This window comes from Diceros bicornis, chromosome 15, assembly GCF_020826845.1.
Source record: "Diceros bicornis minor isolate mBicDic1 chromosome 15, mDicBic1.mat.cur, whole genome shotgun sequence".
Classification (NCBI taxonomy): domain Eukaryota; kingdom Metazoa; phylum Chordata; class Mammalia; order Perissodactyla; family Rhinocerotidae; genus Diceros; species Diceros bicornis.
In genome coordinates this window covers 38,057,336-38,078,239 of record NC_080754.1, presented here as the reverse complement: position 1 = coordinate 38,078,239, position 20,904 = coordinate 38,057,336, and the positions used below count along the sequence as shown (strand labels likewise).

Sequence of the window (20,904 nt, the reverse complement as noted above, 5' to 3'; positions counted from 1 at the left end):
ATATACTGCCTTCCATGGTATAGAATCTCTAAATGAAAATGCATATTCAAATCTTGAATTTTCTAACACTTAAAAAATGGTTTTTAGATCATCAAAGCCTTCACAGAATCACTTAGCTAACTCTATTAGTGAGAGGGGACATTGAAGCAAAAAGGGAGGAGAGCTTTTGCATCAGATGGTCCTTCCAGCAGCATGCTCACAGAAAAAGCCACTACAGGTGCCTGTGCCCTGGCTTCCACAAGGTTAACCACCTACAGGAAGTTATGCATGGCTCAAGGCAAATATCACTGCACTTGATTCCCTTTGCCACAAGGTTCAAACACCTAGTGATTTTCATTTCCCTTGTCAAGACTGAGATCCAGAGCAATTATTGCTCAATTAAAGGTTTCCTCCTCTTCCCTCTTGATATCATCTGTCTGAAACTACTGTCCCCCAAAACACACACGTACACACACACACACACCCATGTGCACACACCCCACTGAATCACAGAGATGATACACTTAGCTCAAATAATATCCTATAACAACTCTGACCAATTGCTCATCTACTTTTGAGGATTTCATTAATAGACTCGGAAGAGTGATTCAGCAGTAGACAGAAAATATTTAGAAAGTTGAGAAGTATCAAATATGTATAAATAGTTCCTGTAGAAATCTGATTTTCACCGCTTTTTTGACTTTTAATAAATGTGCCCAAGTTACTAACCTTTTATGCACATTTCAACATCATTTATATCCCCCCAGTTGAAAAATTGGAGCAACCTCCATAAAATAAAAACATTTACTCAAAATAATAGTGAAATGTTAATTTTGATATGCAATTAGTTCTAAATCTTCTAATGTCCTTTAAAAATTTTCTTCTTAAAGAAAATATATTGTACTCGAGAGCATTATGTATAAAAAGTGTTGTACAAATATTACTAATCTTCTCTCATCTTCTCTATATAAATGATAATCCCAGGTTAACATAATAAAAAACAAAACTCTGAGCCCATCCTTTACTGGTCATCTTATACCCAGCCATAATTACAAGGAAACATTATTATTTTAAAAAACACCTTTGGCAAAAGGATTACATATTACCAAATCACCTTATAGTATTAATGTTTAGGTGTTTAGCTATTTAATACTATAAATTGCTACAATACAATTTAAAATTGATATGAATTTAGAGAATTGGAAAATCAAGCAGGATATAAAATCTATTTTGATTTGTAGATTTCAATGGTTTTAAATATTTAACTAAATAATTTAAAAACATCAAATGACCAGGTTTTTAAAAATGTAAACTAGAATTTTAAACCTACATTATCACCTGAATCATTAAGTAATTTTTTTCTTTATTGCTTCTATTTTAATTCTAATGCTTATCTCTTAAAGGTCACAAAAATGGGTAATTCTCTATGGCATTACCTAGAATCATATGAAAAAATAATTAGCCTTTTTTAAAATGTGAAACTAAATGTCCCACTCAAAGCCAAACCAAAAGTAACCTTACAGTTTGATATATATTTTATATTAATATATGTTATAGCCACACATGAAACCTATATAATTAAATCCAGGCATTAATTTCTAACTCAACAAATTCTTGAAATAGGAGGCTACCATATGATTTTAACCTAATAAAGTCTTTTCTGTTGCTACAAAATTAAAAATTGATGCAGCAAAAGCCTTTGTTGCAGGGAGGACTTGAGGTTGGGTCTTTTTTTTTTTTTTTTTTTTGGTATTTAATTCAACTATACACAATGTAGTACATACAAGCAAAATACAATTGAGATACTGTTTTCTTTAACATTCCTATAGGAGACCAAATTCATTTGCATTGGAGAGAACACAATTACTGATTTTTAACTCATGAAAGACAAATTCATAGCTTTTTCCTACACTACCTCATAGTATTCACACCATCTCAGGGAAAGCATGTCTAGCACCACTTAGTTACTTCCTAGAAGTGGGCAGAAATGGCATTTTTTAAAGTTTTGTTTCTCACAGAATCATTCAACTTTAGTTACAAAGCACATTCAGGTTAGCGGATGTCTCAGCTCAAAACAATTTATGTAACGTGTGCATGCGTGTAGATACATATACAGATATACATATTTTTTAAAACTAAACTCTCATCAACATCAAAGTAAAATTTCTATCAAGGAAGTTTCCACAACTTTTAACAGAATTTTAAATCTCTTACCAGTTTTTCCTCTTTCAGAAATCTTTGACTCATATATACTACCAAAAAATATGAATAGAGAAAAAAGATCCAAAGATTTTTATTCAACAGAGCCTGAAACCAACTTTAGAAAGGACTAGAAATAGATGGTTTGTACATGGTTTACATTACAATAATTTGCATTTAATAAGAATGAAACACATGTGGCAAAAAGAAAAAAGAACTTTCTACTTCTGAGTGACCTTGAGAAAATAATGGTGTCTAGTCTGTCTACTATAATAGCACATATAAAATGATGCTAGAATGATATTTAACAAAAGACCCAATTGGTAAGCAAATGGCATGCCAATAATTTCATAACTTAAGATAAAAACATCTCTTTCCAAAGTATCATTAGCTTAAAAAAATCTATTTGGAATGTAGATATTAAAACTGATTCTTAGGAACAGAAAGAAGTCTGAACAATATAAAGAAAATGAGCACTCAACTGCGGAATGATTTTTTAAGTAAGCAAGCAATGAGGATGAATTGTTTTCTTCACATTTTCACTTCAACTAACACAAAAACCACATATGGAACTGACTTGATGCGGACAAATTTACTTCTAACTTGTTAATTTTCATGGAAATGCAACAAAAGAACACCAAAATAGTCACCATATAACATAAAAGCTTTAGTTTCAAATGTCACAGTACCCTGCTTTTTGAAAGCCACCACCGTGGTTGTGCCCTGTCCATGAGTACAGCTGCCTCATCCCAGGAGTCTGAGCTCAGTGCACAACACCAGTCATTAGCCATCTCTCCCTTAGCCTGCAGTACAAGTAACTAATTTCTGCCTTTTAAACTAATAAAGGAAAGGAAAAAAAAGATTAAAACCATCCAATCAGAAATGATGCAACCCTCTACAGCAGCAGCTTATGCATACATTTGGTATGTCAGACATCTTCAGTGCAGTGAATCATACACAGCGCATTTTAATCTACCTCCTAGGTATTTCATATCGCCCACGTGTTCAAAGAAATCATGTACTAATAGGACTGTATACCTCCTAGACTGCTCTTTATTTAAGTAATACTAAAAATCTGGGACATGCTTTCAATTCTGAATTCTTATATAAACACAACAAAATTATTTCAATGATACTCCAGCTAACAGCAAATAACCTCTGCATTTTTGAAAGAAAAAAGTTAAAAAGTAGCATATTTGTGAGAAGTTTTAGGAGATGTTAATGACTTTAGATAAACTAGCATTTCACTTATATTGCAACATTAAATAACGTACTTTGCAACGTAAAATGAGATCCCAACTAACCAAAGTTAAAATTCTAGTGATTTTTACTAATTATAACCCCAAAAAAGGGTCAAAACAGCTCTATAGCCAATAGAATTAGGCATTTATAGAAACATAACCCATCAAATATTTTAGTTGGTTCTTTCAAACCTTGTTCAATATATTCAAATTTTCAAGTGTTGTAAGATGAGTAATTTAAACTTCCAATAAATACTTAATATATCAGAAAGCTTCAATTTGGATTTCTCAAGCAAAAAAAAATTTTCTTAAAGAAAAGTATACAAATTTAGAATACTTAATTGAAAAGTCAATCAGTTACACATTACCTCTTTTCCTAGAGATAAGAAGAACTAGCTTAACAGTACACACGAAACTGCAAATCATAACTTTTACCTCTTTTTTTAAAGGTATTAAGTAGTTTTCTGATATGCCACAGAATCATTTGCAAACAAAAGATATTCTGTTGCCTAGTTAAAATAAAACATTTCTGGAAACGTGCACACAATTTTTTAAAAACCTGTTTAACAAAACATCTAAGTAGTTATAAAATTAAGATTGTTTTAAAATCTATTCAATCCTAGCAAAAATCAAGTGGCTACCCTATTGAGTATCACAAATTGTAAAGGTAGTAAATCAAAGACTTCACTTGGAGTCTCCAGTTCAGCTGCTTAATGACTAATGGTGAAGAAATGTATGTGAATGGGATACAAACTAAGTTAGGACACATAGGAGAAAAAAAATCTAAGAATGAGTAATAAAGGGCCCAAATTTAAAGTCCACAATAAACTTTAAACAAAGATGTTCTCCCTCATTCTCTCCTCATAGATATTTCTCATGAAAGCAAATCACTGTGGAGAAACCCAACCTCCACAAAACTTTTCACTCCCTCATTAACAACAGTGCACTTTAATATAACTATGGATTTCAGAGTGATATTTGTTTAGCCTCAAATATATCTTAAAAGCAACAACAACAACAAGAAAACGCTTAGAAGCAATATTCAGTAGGCTCAGTGACTACAAAAGTCTGGATTTTAACTGCCATCCAATCCAAACAACCTACTTCTTTAGAGTACTATGCAAAATATTGACCCCTTACTGAATTATTTTATTATTCAACATTAAGCTATCTAAAAAAGAAAACTAATTAATCGCGAAGTTTAGTTAAGCAATTTAGCTGACACAGTAAATATTTACTCTTAACATCTCACAGGAAGTCTTCACAAGCATTTGTAGCCATTGTGTTGGGGGTAGCGGTGGGAGTAGGGGGGTGGGAGGCGAGTTTTGATAAACAAGTTAAACGATCCCAGCGAATTTAACGTAGCTAGTGTTTGCCACCCCCCACCTCCAATAAGGCACCAGATATTTTCCAAGTACAGTAAACACCTTATATAATGAAAGTAAAAAATGCAACTTTCTAAACTATGTTATCTCCCCTAACAAAACAAACAAAAGCCTTTTTAAAAACTATAAAAGCACATTTTAAAAAATTGAGTGTGTTTTTTTACTTATACGTAAGCCCAATCACAAAATAACTAAGCAAAATATATTTACCTGAGCTTTTTAGAGACTGAGTAATCAACTTCCATGATTTTCCCATGCAATTCCACTTTACCTTTAAAACAGAAATTAAAGCACTCAGAACCTTCCTGAGATGAAACCCGCGGGGGTCTAGGAGGGGCACGCACAGAACTCCACGCTCCGGCTCCGCCTTCGGGCGCCCTCAAGGGATCTCCTACCCGGCTCGAGCTGGGCAAACTTGGTTCCCAGTGGGAAGAAGGGTGGGCGCCCCGGGTCTCGGGATGAGGTGGGAAGGGTGCGAACCCGGATCCGACCCCAGGTATAGCTGTGGGTGGCATTACCGGAAAAACAAATTTAATAAAGAGCGGCGCCAATTTGAAAGGATGAGCTCATTTGAAACTCAAGCTGCAGGGCTGGCTCGGCCCCGCTCCTCTCCCGGCCCCCACCTCTCCATTCCGCTACCCCGGGACCCGAAGGCTCCGCTGTGCCGCCCTCCCTGCCCTCTCCTCCCCGTGGCCCCGAGAAGACGCGCCGAAGCCCCCCGGGGTCCGCTGCTGCGAGAGCCCAGTCGCCGCCGGCTTCTGGGTGTCACTCTGGCCTCGCCGCCGCCCCGCCCCCACCCCGCGCGCCGGTGGGCAAGGGGCTCCGGCCCGGCCGGGATTCGGGGGGCGCAGGCTCCTGGCCTGGGGGCGAGCGCGGCTCCGAGCGGTGCGTGTGCGAGAGGGAGAGTTGGTGAGTGCGCGCGCGCGCGAGTGTGTGTGTGTCGCTCTCCGTCTCCCGTCTGGGCTCCAGCGCTCTCGCGGGCCCCCCGGTCGCCTTTTCTCCGGTTCTCAGCCCGGGCCCCCACCGAGTTGAGACAGGGCACCTCGTAAAAAGGTGCTTCTGGCCGAGCGGGAGGCGGGGGGACAGGCGGCGGAAAGCCCCCAGCCCCGAGTTCTTCTCAATAAAATCGGACAAAAAATTCAGAGAAAAATAGGAGCGCTTGAGAGACGAGCGAAAGGGGACTGAGGTTCGGCAGAGGACCGAGAGAGATGTGCCGTCGTGCAGGGGCTGGGGTGGGGGGAGCCCCGAAACCTCGGAGGGGATCATCAGGGAGGTGCCGAGGGGGTGCCGAAAGTGGGGGTCCGCGGGGCGAGGTGGGGAGGGGGCTCGAAAGGAGAGTGCGGCTCAGGGGACGCCAGAGGGCGAGAGGTCTTGGGCACGAGGCACGGGAAGGGGTAAGGTCCGGTCAAGGGAGAAGGAGATGCAGGATTTGAGGGGGGGTCCCTGACAAAGAGGGTGACCGGAAGGTCAGGGAAGAGGGGGGCCGGGGGCTCTCGGAGGATGGGGGTGGGGGAACTCTGCAGAGCAGCTCGGGGAGCCAGGCGAACGAAGGGTGCTCCCAGAGAGCGAGCGAGCCTCGGGGACCCTTGGAGCGGCACGGGGGTCGCCCTAGGGCCGCGGCTCGGAGGGCAAGAGGTGAGTCCGGAGCTGTGGGGGGAGGGGCGCGGGCCGTCCCAGGAGCGGGCCGGCGGGGAGAGTTGAGGGTCTGGTGCGTGGAAGTGAGCGTGCGGGCGCGGGAGCCCCCGCCGGGCGCCGCCCGCAGGGCTCGGCCTCCCTCCGGGCGCCGTCCCGGCCTGAGCAGGGCGAGGCGGGGGGAGGGGGACAGCGCCGACTGCTCACCCGAGAGGGTCTCGATGGCGCGGATGGCCCAGTTCTGGTCGGGGTAGTCCACGAAGGCGTAGCCGGACTTGAGCAGGACCTGTCCCGCCAGGGGCAGCTTCCTGTCCCCGAAGAGCTGCCGGAGGTCGTCGGCGGTGACGGCGGGGCTCAGGTTCCCTATGTAAAGCTTGTTCATCATCCGTCTCTTCCCCGAGAGCCCGCGGCTCCCCCGGCCCGGTACCCGGCGCTCCTCGGCTCCTCCGCTGCCCTCGTCTCTCCTCCTCCTCCTCCGCCCCCCCTCCCCGCCCTCCGCCCGCCCGCCACCCACCCCCACCCTCAGCCTGGCTCCCCCCACCGCGGCCGGCCCGGCCCGCCCGGGGGCAGAGGCGGAGGCGGGGACTCGGCGCGGCTGCCTCCTCGGGGCAGAGTCCCGGGCCGGGCGGCGGCGCGCGGACAAAGCGCTCTCTCTGCCTCCCTCTCTCTCCCTCTCAAGGCGGTGGCGGGAGGAGGAGCAGCGGCGGGCGGCGGCAGCGCACCCCGCGTGTGTCTGTGTGAGAGTTTGTACGGGCGTGTGCGCAGCCGAGAGTGAGCGAGCGAGCGCCCCCTCCCCGCCCCGCGCCGCTGCGCCCCTCGCCTCGCGCCCCCCGCGCTCCGCGCGGCTACCCGGGCTTCTGCCCCGCGCCGGGCGGGCGGAAGCGGGTCGCGGCCGGGGGCTGGGGCTCCCGGGCGCCAGAACCCCGGGCGGGCGCGGCGCAGAGGCCGGGCGAGCGGCGGGGAGGAGAAGGCGCGCCCCGGGCGCGGGTGGGAGTGCGCGAGGGGGCGCGGGGGAGCGGCTAGGAGCCGCAGGCGTGGGAGGGAGAGGGGCTGTGGGAGAGCGTGGAAGGGGTGTGCGCAAGGTGGACCGGATGTGCTAGCGCGGCTGCCAGGGCCAGCGGGAAGGTGTGTCTCGGAGGTGAGAGGCGAGGGCAGGCTGGGAGACAACAACTTTCGCGGCGAGTTGGCCGAGTCTGGCGCCCTGCGCGTTCCCGGGCGGAGCGCTCGCTCCGAAACCCGCTCCCCGCCCCGCTCTCCGGGGCGACCGGGCGGTGCGTGTGGTCGAGGGATCGCGGACCGGAGTCGGGACGCTTGGGGTCCGGGGCTGGCCGGGCCCTCCCGGACAGTGCACCCCGGGGAAGTTGCTCCCGGCCCTGGGCCTCAGTTTCCCGGCCCGTGAGGGGAGACGGCAGGCCAGAGCGGAGTCACGTCCCCTCCGCCCGCACCCTGTGCGCCCGGAACCCCGCGGCGGGCTGCAGCCTGACGTTGGCAGCTGCTCTCTATTCTGGGAAGTGCCGAGGGCTTCCCGAGCGGCCGCTGCGAAGCCAGGTGGCGGGTGGGGAGGCAGCGAGGAGGGGGCAGGGGCTGCGTCCGGGAGGACGAACGCTCGCTGCAAGGCTGCGAGGCCGGTTCAGTCCCATAGCCAGGGTGGTGGGAGGCGAGGGTGGCTGGAAGCGGAGGTGCTCGGGCTGTGGAGGAGTTCCCCGAGCATTGGGAAGGGCCCGGAGAGGAAAGAGGTCCTTCCAAGCGGAGGAAACAACGTGACCGACGGAAGAGGCAGGGTTGGGATGAGAGCAGCCCGAGCCGAGGGGCTAGGGAAGGAGCCAGATAGACTGGAAGCCGGTTGCGAGTTCCGGGGCCCGGCTGGAAGTCTGGTGGTTAGAGCCTGGTCCCAGCCAGAAAATGAAATTCCCCAGGAAAGAAGAAAAATTGGCAGGATTCAGAGGTGAACAGGCAGAATAAGATTCCAAGATCTGGACTTCTGGGGGCCTCAAAAGAGGTGATGGTTTGACCGGAGAAATGGGGTTTTTTTTGACGGCATTGGGGGTTTCTTGGTGGAGAAGCCACAAATGTAGGGTTGGAACAGGTTCGGGTCTTCTGGCTGGTGTGTGAAGTACTGTGTTGGAGAGGGTCGCGGAAGCAGGGCTTATTAAAAAAGATACACGTTCCCAGGCGCCTTTGAAGACTGGGAGCCTGGATTTTTTATTGTCCGCAAGTACTCTCAGGTGATTCTTGTTCGGGAAACATTGGCGGGTGGAAGGCCTATCTGCTGAGGACTCAGACCTTCCTCCTTTCTGCCCCCAGCTGTGTGGCCTAGAATGTTCCAGCATCTCTGAGCCCAAGTTTCTTCATCTATAAAAAGAGGACAAAACGTAACTCTTGCAGGGCTGTGGTGAGGGCTACATGAAGGATAACTGAGTAGTGTGTTGAGACACGGTGGACCCTTTTTTTCATTTCTTTCCCCCAGAAACTTGTGAGCTTTAAAATACTTTCTTTTGGGGAAGCAGAGCTCCTTAAATAATTACTTGTTCAGAGGAGAAAATAATGTATTCATTCTCGCCTAGATATTTGCAGTTACTTGAATTCTGGCCTTGGTCTCAAATATTCATGTATTTCCTCTCTCTAGAAGAGGAATTGGATTTTACTACTTCTGGAGTTGGGAATGGACTTTGCCTTTATTCCTCAAACAAATAGAAAAACTAGGTATGGATGCTTCCCTACCTACGTTCCCTGAAATGTAGCAGAGAATGACAAATGAAAACTACTGTATGTGCATATATCTCAGCAGACTGGGAGGTAACTATCTTCAGATTATTTGCACAAATGCCTTAATTGGTATGGTCACCTTCATGTTATAGGGCAGCATGTTTGCTTATTTTTTTTTCCAGTAATTCAAAGTTACATGTTCTAAAAGAGAAATGAGAGTGGCAGAGATAATAGGTGTCATTCTTTTCTGAAGGGTTAGTAAAATTGTTTTTTGTTGTATAATATTTTCAGACGTGTCAATTCCTTGGTCCTATTGCAAACTCGCAAACATTTTAGCGTGGATTCTCTAGTGGGCAGCAAGCATCTAAGGATTCTTGGCAGAGGTGACTTCTGGTGAACTCTTCTACCCTGTTTCACCAGGTCACTTGCAAACTTTTTTCTGAGAAATAACTGCTCTTTGCTGTCATTTGTGTCTTTTGTCCTGCTGGTGGTTTGTAAACAGTGGTGCTACATAAGGGCTTGAATGGTAAGTGTGATGGAGGACACGTTCCCACCACACCTCTGATTTGTAGTACCCACAGTTCCTTATCCTAGAATTCAGAGTTGTTCTTTCACATGATAGAGTGTGGGGGACAACAAGGGGACAGCCCCCCAGTGCAAACCCAGAAATCCAGAGGTCATTGCCCTTGCCTGAGAAAACTTTATTTTCTACCTGTTTTTTTTCCTGAGTTCCCCTAACTCAACCCTCCATTTCAGAGATGAAATGGAGATTGATCTAGATTGAATTTAAGCCTGATAAGCCAAGATTTTATGAATGTTTAACTGAGGTCAAATGTTGGAGAAATTCTTGCAGCAGGCATATTACTTTTAAAAGCATCTATTAACCTTTTCGCCAAGAGTTTCAAAGGCAGTACAGTTCCTCATGGTTTTCCAATGATTTTTGGGGGCAGGATGGTAGTAAGGTGGCTGGGACAAGATTTCTTAGCGTCACTCTGCAGGTAGGAAGACTGAGGCCCAGGAAAGTAGAAGTATTTCTTCCTGGTCATACAGAGGACTTTAAACATTACTGGCAAACACATTTTAGCCTAACAAAGAGCCCATGAAGTATTAAGGCTTCATCTTGGACTTTCATGACCAAAATATTTCTGTCCATGGACAGAGCACCTTCTGATAGCATCACTGTGGTGGCCTTAACCTTTTGAATCAACAAAACCGCCATGGAAATGTTTTTGCTCAACTAATGGTGGTGGTCAGTATGGCCAATGTTTGTAGGTAGTGTAAAGAGTTGGGAGGGAAGATGAAGTGTATTTGCTGGAAGGTTGTGGGAAAAACAGTATTTGGAGATAATTCAGTATTTGGTAATATAGTATTTGATGATGTCAGCTCCTGCCTGCTCGTTGGGAATGATTTGGTGGTAAGGTAACCTTCTTTAGACACCTTTTCTTGAGTTGGCAGAAGAGAAATTGTCTGACCTTAGCTGAGTTAATTCACCTCTCTGAGCTTTGGATTCCTCATTTGTAAAATAGCCCAACCTACTTCCTCACCATAAACTCCAGGTCCCCTGCACTTTTCCTGTTTCCCAAATACTGGGCCATCTCAGAGCTCTGCCCCTTTGCATGTATTGCTCCCTTTCCCTGGAATGCATTTTTTTCCCGCTGGTAAACTCCTGCCTCTTCCTCTGACTTGACCCCAGGATACATACAGCACTTCATTCATACAAATAAAAAATATCTAGTGGTGATGGTTTCCTGACTTTGTGAACAGACTAAAAACCACTGTGAATTTTATGGTATGTGAATTAAATGTCAATTTTTAAAAATTGTATGAGGAAAAAAAGTCTTTTCTACTGTATGGTGAATTTCTGGAGAAATGTCTTTTTCACCCTTTTGTCAGTATTTTTTTCACCCTTTTGTCAGTATCAAACGTGGCACATAATGGCAACTTAGGTAATATTTGTTGACTAAACAGTGACCATTTGAGGTTTGCTCTAAGGATTAAATGAAAATGTGTGTGATGGTACCTGTTTTGCATGACGCTTGACATGTAGCAGGAGGAAGTGTTCACTTTTCTCCCTTTGTTGAATTCATTCATTTATTCATGGCATTACACCATGTTAGGCACTAAGGATACAGAAATAAACATCTTACTCTCAAGGAGTTTATGATCAGTGGGGGAGGCAGATGTATAAATAGATTATAGTATGTTATTAGAGGTACCATAAAAGACTTTGTGAGCATAGAGGAGAGACCATCTTATTTAGCCTAAGGTCAAGGAGGGGATCATCATGGAAGAACTGATGTTGGAAATGGGTTTTAAAAGATCGCTAGTGATTTGCTAGGATAGGAGAAGGAGTGGGAGAGGAAATGCCTCCTGAGCAGAAGGAATAGCATATGCAAAGGCACAGAGACATAAAGAAAGCATCTGCTCCACACCTAAAATCGAATCCAAATGTGGATTCAGAAATAAGTTTGAGAAAAGAGGACAAAAAATAATGTAAAAAAATTTTTTTTCAGAATTAAAGTCATGGATCTCCTGATTAAAATGGTTTACTCAACACCCAGCACAAAAGATCCAGAGCAAAAGCACATCATTGTGAAATTTAGAGCTCAGTCAAATTATAAAAGCATCTGGGAGAAAATAGGTCGCGTAAGAAGGATTTGGAAAGAATGTGAATGTATTTTTCTAAAACGTAAAGGAAACTAGAAAGCAGTAGAGCACTGCCTTCAAAACTGAATGGAAATTATTTTCAATCTAGAATTCTAACCTAGTTAGACCATCATTTAAAAAGACATGCAAGGATTCAGACATGCCCCCATTTTGGGAAAGTACTGGAGGACAAGTGCCAGCAAAACCATGGAAGAGGAAGACATGGGATTTGAGAAATGGAATCCAACCCAGGAGACTATGAATAGAAGATCCAGAATGCTAGCAATGCAGCCGTCCAAAGAGCAACCAGTATAGATTGAAACAAGAAGATAGATGGCTTAGAAAGTGAGGACTTCAAGGAACAAAAAAAATGGAACTTGTGTATGAATACATAGTAATTATTTCTGATAGGATGCTAGGCATGTTGGAGCATTTGGAAAAAATTAACCACAGGTATATGGAAAACTAGGCAAATGGAAAAACAAGGAAATCATTAACTCTCAGAAAAACAAATGGTCATACAAGAAAGGAGCAATGGTTGTAGGCTCAACAGTGAAAAATATTTGTACAGTCATAATGTGAACACTGATGTATTATTCAAACTATATAAAGAGAACTTACAAATCAGAAAAAGACAGCCATTAGAAAAATGAGAAAAAATATAAATGGACTAATTTGCAGAAGATGAAACTCAAATGGACAATAAGCTCAACTCATGAGTAATTGGGAAAATTAAAACTGTTCGCAAACATCAAATTGACAAAAGTTTTAAAATTCTGATGATACAAGATATTGCTGAAGGTGTGGAGCATCAGAAACAACCATCCACACTGCTGGCAAGAGTGTCCATTGGTGCAATTACTCTGAAGAGCAATTTATCAATATCTAGTAAAACTGGAGATATAGGCCCTTAGCACTCCTTGGCAATCATTCTTCCATTCTCCTAGAAGGCCTTTTCGTATCACCTCATCTCTCTTCACACCCTCCAGTTGCTCTTCATCCACCCTAGGTGTCGGCTGAAAGCCTCGCTTTCCATTTCACTGAGAAAATAGAAGCAATCAGAAGAGCACTTCAACAAATTCCCACTATATCTGCCCACATACCTGCATCTGAGCCCGTAGACTGCTGCCTTCTCTCCTTTTACTATGGACAACTATGCATGATCCAGAAGGGGAAAAAACTGATGACTTCAGAGAAAACGAATAAACATGCATACTGTTTGACCTGGCAATTTCTCCTTTAAAGAAATTCTACATGTGCACAAGGAAGCATATACCAGTTTCGTTGTATCACTAGGATAGTGAAAAATGGAACTCAAGTGTCCATCAGCAAGAAAATGGATTAAAAAAATAAATTGTGATATAGTCATAAATTGAATATTATACATGAGGTCAAGTATGCACGTTATTCTTTTTCTCTGGAATCATTAGTTTTTCCCTCTCTGGATGAAATAGCCTACATGGATCAACATTAAAAAGCAAAACATATCATGCTGAGTGAAAAGTTATGTTGTAGAAGGAAGTGTTTGTTATGATAGTATTTATAAAATCTGAACACATGCAAAACAATTCTATTGCTGATATGGACATATTTGTATGGTATAAATGTATAAAAACATGCACGGGGACTGAGAGACTTCAAATTTGAGATAATGATTATCTTTGGAAAGCTCCAAGTTTGGGATAAGGGAATAGGAGATGGAGGGGCACACGTGGAATTTCCATTTTAACTATTTTTTGTTTTTAAAGCTGGGTGGTGGGTAAATGGGTGTTATCTTTTTTTACCTCTTCAGCAATAAAATTTTTATTTATCTGGCAGAGGATGATTCTCAAACCAGGTTAAGCATCATAATCATCGGAAGAACTTTAAAAATACAGATTCACAAGACACACCACTAGAACTCCTGAACCAAAAATTTCAGAGGTGGGGCCCAGGAATCTACATTTTTTAAAAACTAAAAATTTTTTTAGTTATATATATAAATTTATATATAAATATATGTAACATATATAAAATGCTAGACTGTTAATATATAACATTATTTATATAAATATAAAATGTTAGACTTACAGGAAGGTTGCAAGAATGGTACAAAGAAGTCCTATATACTGTTTACCCAGGTTCCCCAAATGTTAACATTTTACCACATTTGTTTTATCCTTTTCTCTTTCTCTGAACCATTTGAGAGTAAACTGCAGACAGGATGTCCCTTTATGCCTAAAGCCTTCAGTTTATACCTACTGAAAAAAAGAACTGTCTATATAACGCCAGTACAGTAGTCCCCCATTATCCACGGTTTTGCTTTCTGCAGTCAACTGCAGTCTGAAAATATTAAATGGAAAATTCCAGAAATAAACAATTCACAGTTTTAAATTGTGTGCTTGTTCTGAGTAGTGTGGTGAAATCTCTCTGCCTTGCTCAGTCCCATCTGGGACGTGAATCATCTCCAGGTATCCACTCTGTATGTGCTACCTGCCCGTCATTAGTCACCTAGTAGCTGTCTTGGTTATCAGATCAACTTGTCATGGTATCAAAGTGCTTGTGTTCAAGTAACTCTTATTTTACTTAATAATGGCCCCAAAGTGCGAGAGTAATGCTGGCAATTCAGATATACCAAAGAGAAGCCATAAAGTGCTTCTTTTTGTGAAAAGCTTCTTAAGTGAAAAGGTGAAAGTTTTTGACTTAATAAGAAAAAAATCATATGCTGAGATTGCTAAGATCTATAGTAACTTTTATTACAGCATATTATTATAATTGTTCTATTTTATTAGTTATTGTTAATCTCTTACTGTGCCTAATCTATAAATTAAACTTCATCCTAGGTATGTATATATAGGAAAAAACAGTGCATCTAGGGTTCGGTACTATCTGCAGTTTCAAGCATCCTCTGGGAGTTTTGGAAGGTATACTCTGCGAATAAGGGGAGGCTACTGTATAATGATCAAAACTAGGAAATGAACATTAATACTATTATGTAATCTACAACCCTATTTCAGATTTCACCAATTTTGTCAATAATTGTTATAGCAAAAGAAAATCCCAAATCATTTGTTGAATTTGGTTGTTCTGTCTCTTTACTCTCCTTTACTGTGGACAGTTCCTCAGTCTGTCTTTGTTTTCATTGTTGACAAAAACAGGCTACTGATTTGGTTGAATGCCCCTCAATTTGAGTTTGTCTGATGTTTCCTCATGATTAGATTTAGGTTGTAGATTTTCTTGCAGGAATACCACAGAAGTGATATTGTGCATTGTATCAGGAGACACATAATGCTGATTTGTCCCATTACCAACTTGGGTGATAATAACTGATCACTTGCTGACGGTGGTGTGTGCCAAGTTTCTCTATTATAAAGTTACTAAGTATCTCTTTGAAATACTTTGAAACTATGTAAATACTCTTATTACTCCTCAGAATTTCAACCATTAGTTTTAGTACCTATTGTTGATTCTTGGGTAGATTAATTATTATTATTATTATGGTTGCCAAATGTTAATTCTAATTTCATCATTACTTTTATATTTATTGGCTTTTTATTGTAAGGAAGAGCTTTCCCTTCTCCCCCATTTATTATATCAGTGTGGACTAATGGATTCTTATTTTATTCAAAGTGTTATACACTTTTACTATCATCAAGTATTTTGATGCTCAGATTGTCCCAGATATGGCCAGAGAGAACCCCTTCAAGCTGGAGCCTGTGAACTTCTGACATTGTTCCAGGTTTGTACATTCTCTGCCTCACTCCTGGAGCCCTGGTGCTCCTTTAGCAGAGAACAGTATTTGGAAACCAAGATCTGCGTGCTGGATATGCTCATTGCTACTGGAATACTTTTGATTCTAGCCACTCTCAGCAGAAAGAGCTAGGAAATAGATTATATATGTAAATGCACACATATCCAGCTCTATATCAGTCTGTATTTACCTGTCTATTACTATATAAAAATGACAAGTTTACACTGATACCTCTGACTCCAGTGAAACGCTACAGGATTCATCCTCTCCTCCTTCCCACTTTTCATATTTGCGGCTCTCCTCTAACAGTAAGAAACTTGGCTCCCATTACCCACAATAGATTTACTTATTTGCTCAATCCTAGAATACACAGAATTGGTAAGCCATGCTTCTGCGAAAAAGAAGGCTACTAACTAGGCTTCTAACTATTATCTAATATTAGTTTAGAGTTCTTTTGTGTTTAGCTTGAGGGTATACAGTCTAAATACAGTGTTCAAAAGTTACTTGAGTTTTATTTCCCCCTTCAGTGTTGGCTATCATTTGAAATTTGGTTGGTTCATTCGTTTTTTTACATTTTAGTTTTTCCCTCCATCTTTGTTGATTTTATTTTTCTCTTTCAGTTATTGTTGAGTATGTAGAACATTAACAAGGTTCCAAAACACAGAAGGGATAGTCAGAGGATTTCCATCCGCTCTGCATTCCTTCTATTCTATCCAGCCCATTCCCACCCAATCCCCGAGGGTAACCAATCTTATTAGTCTCTGGTTTATCTTTGCTGTGTTTCTTTTTGCACAAATGAACGTATACATGTATGTTTTCTTATTCCTCCTTTTTCCTACAAAAAATGTAGCACACTGCAGATACTGTCTTGTGCTTTGATTTCTTCACTTAACAATATATCCTGGAAATCACTCCATATCAGTTCATAGAGATCTTTCTCATTCTTTTTTTTTTTTTTAACAACTGCATAGTGCTCATGTTTCATATATATGTGCATGTCAGTGGTTGCCAATATTTTTAGTTTTACAAACAATGCTATGAATAACCTTTATGTATATATTTTTTGTATTGTTGGAGGTTTATCTTCAGGGTAAGTTCTTAGGAGTGGGATTGCTAGGTCAAAAGATTACGTGCATGCGTACATGTGTTTTAAATATATATTGTAAAATTCTCCTCCGTGAAGATTATACCAACTTGCATTCCCATCAGCAAGGTATAAGAGTGCCTGTTTCACTACAACCTCCTAACGAGGTGTGTGATTGTACTGCTTAGTTTTTGCCAATTGGATAGGTGAGAAATGATATATCAGTGAAGTTTTAATTTGTATTTCTCTTATTATGAGTGAGAAGGAACTTATTTTCATATGTTTAAGGATCATCTTTATTTCCTTTTTTGGTACCTTTTCTGTTCATGTCTTTTGTCCATTCTTCTGTTGGGTTTTGATCTATTTTTCTCCTCAGTTTTTATGAATTACTTAAATATTAGGGATATAAGCCCTTTATCTGTGATACATGTTGCAAGTATTTTCTCCTGGGTTTTAATTGTCTTTTGGTTCTATTTATGGTGTTTTTTCTCGTGCAAAAATTTTGCTTTTATGTAGTCAAGTTTATCAGTCTTTTCTTTCATTTCATTTGATTTTGAGTTATAGTTAGAAAGCTTTGCTCTACACCCAGGTTAAGGAGGAAGTCACTCATTTTTTAATAGGACCTGTATGGTTTCATTTTTACATTTAGATCCCTTATCCACCTGAAATTTATTCTTGTGTGTGGTATAAGGTATGGATCTAATTTTACCTTTTTTTCCAAATAGCTAACTAGTCATTCCAGTACTATTTATTAAAAAAAAATTTTAGCCCAGGTATTTTGAGATTCCACCTTTATCACATACTAAAGTTTCATATGTACTTGGTTCTATTTCTGGACTTTCTTTTCTACTGGTCTATTTATTCATGTGCCCATACCCCACCCACTGTTTAATTATAAAGGCGTTATAGTATATTTTAATGTCTGGTATGCCTAATCCCCCTTGTAGCTTTTTTCTCCTTTTTTTTTTAGTGTCTTCCTGGCTATTCTTTCATGTTTGTTTTTCCATACGAGGTTTAGTAACAGCTTGTCAAGCTCCATAAAAAGTTGTTGGTATTTTATTGAGATCACATACATTATATAAATTAACTTAGGGATAATAGACATCTTTTTGATGTTGAATCATCTTGTCTAAGAATGAAGACTGTCTTTCCACTCACCAATCTCATTTAACAAAAAACGTTGGGTTCTAACTGTGTTGGAAAGGGAGAGATGTGGAAGAGCTAAATGTCACTGACCTCAATGGGAAGTCAATAGATAATGGCTAAAATTTATAAATCAAGGAATGGTGTAAGCGAATTAGTTAGAAATACGTAGATGAGTACCAAGGGAAAGAGCTACTACAACAGTGACAGGACCTTTTCTTTTTTTTTAATGAGGCTTTTAGTACATTTATTAGTCAGGGTCCTGGTAGGAAACAGACAGCACACTCAATCAGAGTGATTGAGAATCTAATAGAAGTACTATTTAGAGGTGTGAGTAGGGTTAAAAGACATAAACAAGGGCTGATGAAGCACCCTGCCACTAGCAGCAAGAGGGAGCCGTCACCACTGCTTGGCGTAAAGAGTGATGAGATGGAGGGACAATTGAATGGAATTGACAGAGCTATAGGAGAGGACTGCCCCACAGAAACCTTGGACTTGGGTAAAACAGTCACTGCTCCCTGCAGCATGACAGATTGGGAGCTGAGGGAGTAAATATCTTACTCTTCTCCTACTCCTGCCAGTGCCCCCTAATGGCTGAACCAAAGCAGAAGGCAGAGGGCAAGAGAGCCCATTAGTGCCATTTGTAACACGCAGGCTCCAGCACACAATAGGGCAGGGAAGGGTGGAGAGTGGATTTGGAAGGGCACGTGGAAGATATGCAAGCAGTACTATAATACATTTAAGTATGTAAATGTACAGCACATAATAAAACAATAAAGTAACAATAAAAAACAACTTTAGTCAGTGAATCTATGGTCTAAGGGAACATGAATCAAATAATTAGAATAAAGGTTGAAAAGTGGTAAATGCCTGAAGAGAGACTGGGGATATTCCCAGTAAGGGAATCTTGCCAGATTCTCCGGAGAGGGACACAAACATTCAGTCCAAAACAGTCATGTCAGCAGAAACACCGGGAGCCTCTTGTTTTACAAATGTCCATTATTGGTATAGTGGCCTCTCAAACTCAGCATGGAAGTAAACACCCCTCCCTGCCCACAGGCCGTGGAAGTTTAGTCTTTAGTTCGTGGTTTGTCATTTATACTACATTTCGCTTCCTTGATATTCTACCCCTTCTCTATGTTCTTTGCCTCCTCCCATTGAACATTGCTCCTCTGAGACAGGAAAGAACTGTGGAAAGTGCTGTATTGAAGTCAGTAGACCTAGAATTGAATTCCCTAACTTTCACTTACTAGCTTTGTGACCTTAATAAAGTTACTTCGCCTCTCTGAGCCTCAATTGCGTTTTGTAAAAGGAGAATACTACCTATCTCATGGAATTGGTATAAGAGTTCAAGATGCTATATGTCAAGTACCTGGCACCAGGCCTGTCACTCAGTAGATGGCAGGTGAAGATGCTACTGCAGACTGTCGGGCTTTCCCTCCTCCAGCTGAGATTCTTGACTGTGAGCACTTGAGCATCACTGCAATGGGAGTTGTTCTGGCAACTACTTGAAACAGGAAAAATTTCCAGACCAAGTTTGAGAGGACCTTAGCAGTAATCTGGTCCGTCTTCCCAGTGGATGCAGAAGATCCTGCCACAAGCTTCCTGACAGGTTGTCACCCCAACTCTGCCCATACCAACAGAGAGCTCACCATCTCCTGAAGCTGCCTATTATTGGAAGGTTGGTTGATTGGAAGAAAGCTTTTCTTTGAATTGATGTGAAATCAATTTCCCCACTAATTATAGATTCAAAACTATTTAGAGCTAAAAGAAATCTTCAAGATCTTCAAGCGCACCAGCTTATTTTATGAATGAAGAATCTGAGCCTCAGGGAGGCAAAGCAAGGTGCTGTTCTTTGTGGTAATGCTTTGTGGAGCTACATGGGACAGTCTCCTCCCCTGCCTTTCAATATTATCAATCAGCGTGGCCTCTCAGTTCTTTCAGAGCCCCCCCATTCCCTCAACATCTCCTCATGAGCCAAGGTTCACTCTTCACCACTCTGATTACCCACCTTTGAGTATGCAAGTTTGTGATCCCCAGAACTAAACCTGTTTCTTATTGTGTTCTGACCCCAACAGTGTGAAATGAGACTATTTGGGAGTCAGATCCGGGGCGAGGGATGGCCGTTAGACCTGGAAAGGCCAAGAACTTGAGCTAGACAAAACCATCAGGTCATTTATAGAAATGGAGTTCATCGTGGTGGTTCAATCTATTCAGGCCATCTTCGCTGGACACTTAGAGTTTGTCTTATGTGCTTTTGAAACATCTGTGCCAGGTCTGGAGAAGGTGCTGAGTAATATTTTTAATATATATTTAATTTTAACTTTCTTTCCTAAAAAAAATTTCCAAAGAAGGGAGGGTGGACATAGGGGAAAGTGTGAAAGACAGAAATAGACCTGTTGTCCTCAAACCAGAGTTGTTAATTAGCAATTTTGCCCAAATAAAGTATTGGACTTATGTGACTTTAAAATAAACCTAGGGCCAGCCCCGTGGCTTAGCGGTTAAGTGCCCGCGCTCCGCTGCTGGCGGCCGGGGTCCGGATCCCGGGCGCGCACCGACGTACCGCTTCTCTGGCCATGCTGAGGCCGCGTCCCACATACAGCAACTAGAAGGATGTGCAACTATGACATACAACTATCTACTGGGGCTTTGGGGGAAAAAATAAATAAATAAAATTATAAAATAAACCTAAACAAAAATTCTGGAAGTCCAGCATTGTTGGCATTTTCTGGTAATGTTGAAGCGGAGGCACAATAAAGAACTGCCTGGTAGGGCCGGCCCCGTGGCTTAGCGGTTGAGTGCACTCACTCCGCTACTGGAGGCCAGGGTTCGGATCCTGGGCACGCACTGACGCACCACTTCTCCGGCCATGCTGAGGCCGAGTCCCACATACAGCATCTAGAAGGATGTGCAGCTATGACATACAACTATCTACTGGGGCTTTGGGGGAAAAAAAAATGGAGGAGGATTGGCAATAGATGTTAACTCAGAGCCCGTCTTCCTCAGCAAAAAGAGGAGGATTGGCATGGATGTTAGCTCAGGGCTGATCTTCTTCACAACAAAATAAATAAATAAATAAAATAAAAAGAACTGCCTGGTAAAACATACAATAATACTGGTGAGTCCTTTTGTTCAAAGCCAGAGAAATCTCTGGCTCTC

General features: G+C 42.2%; 1 protein-coding gene across 2 annotated transcripts in view; it reads right to left on the bottom strand.

The window, feature by feature from the left end:
* The window catches only part of IGF2BP2 (insulin like growth factor 2 mRNA binding protein 2), a 151,551-nt gene extending 144,662 nt beyond the window's left edge, over window positions 1–6,889 (bottom strand). For both annotated transcript variants that reach the window (XM_058556174.1, XM_058556176.1), the window contains exons 1-2: window positions 6,644–6,889; window positions 5,015–5,075 (exon numbers count right to left, since the gene is read on the bottom strand). In XM_058556174.1, the coding sequence (XP_058412157.1) occupies window positions 5,015–5,075; window positions 6,644–6,821 (239 nt within the window). In that variant the 5' untranslated portion in view covers window positions 6,822–6,889. The remainder of the gene's footprint in view (window positions 1–5,014; window positions 5,076–6,643) is intronic.
* Between the last annotated feature and the right edge of the window lie 14,015 nt (window positions 6,890–20,904).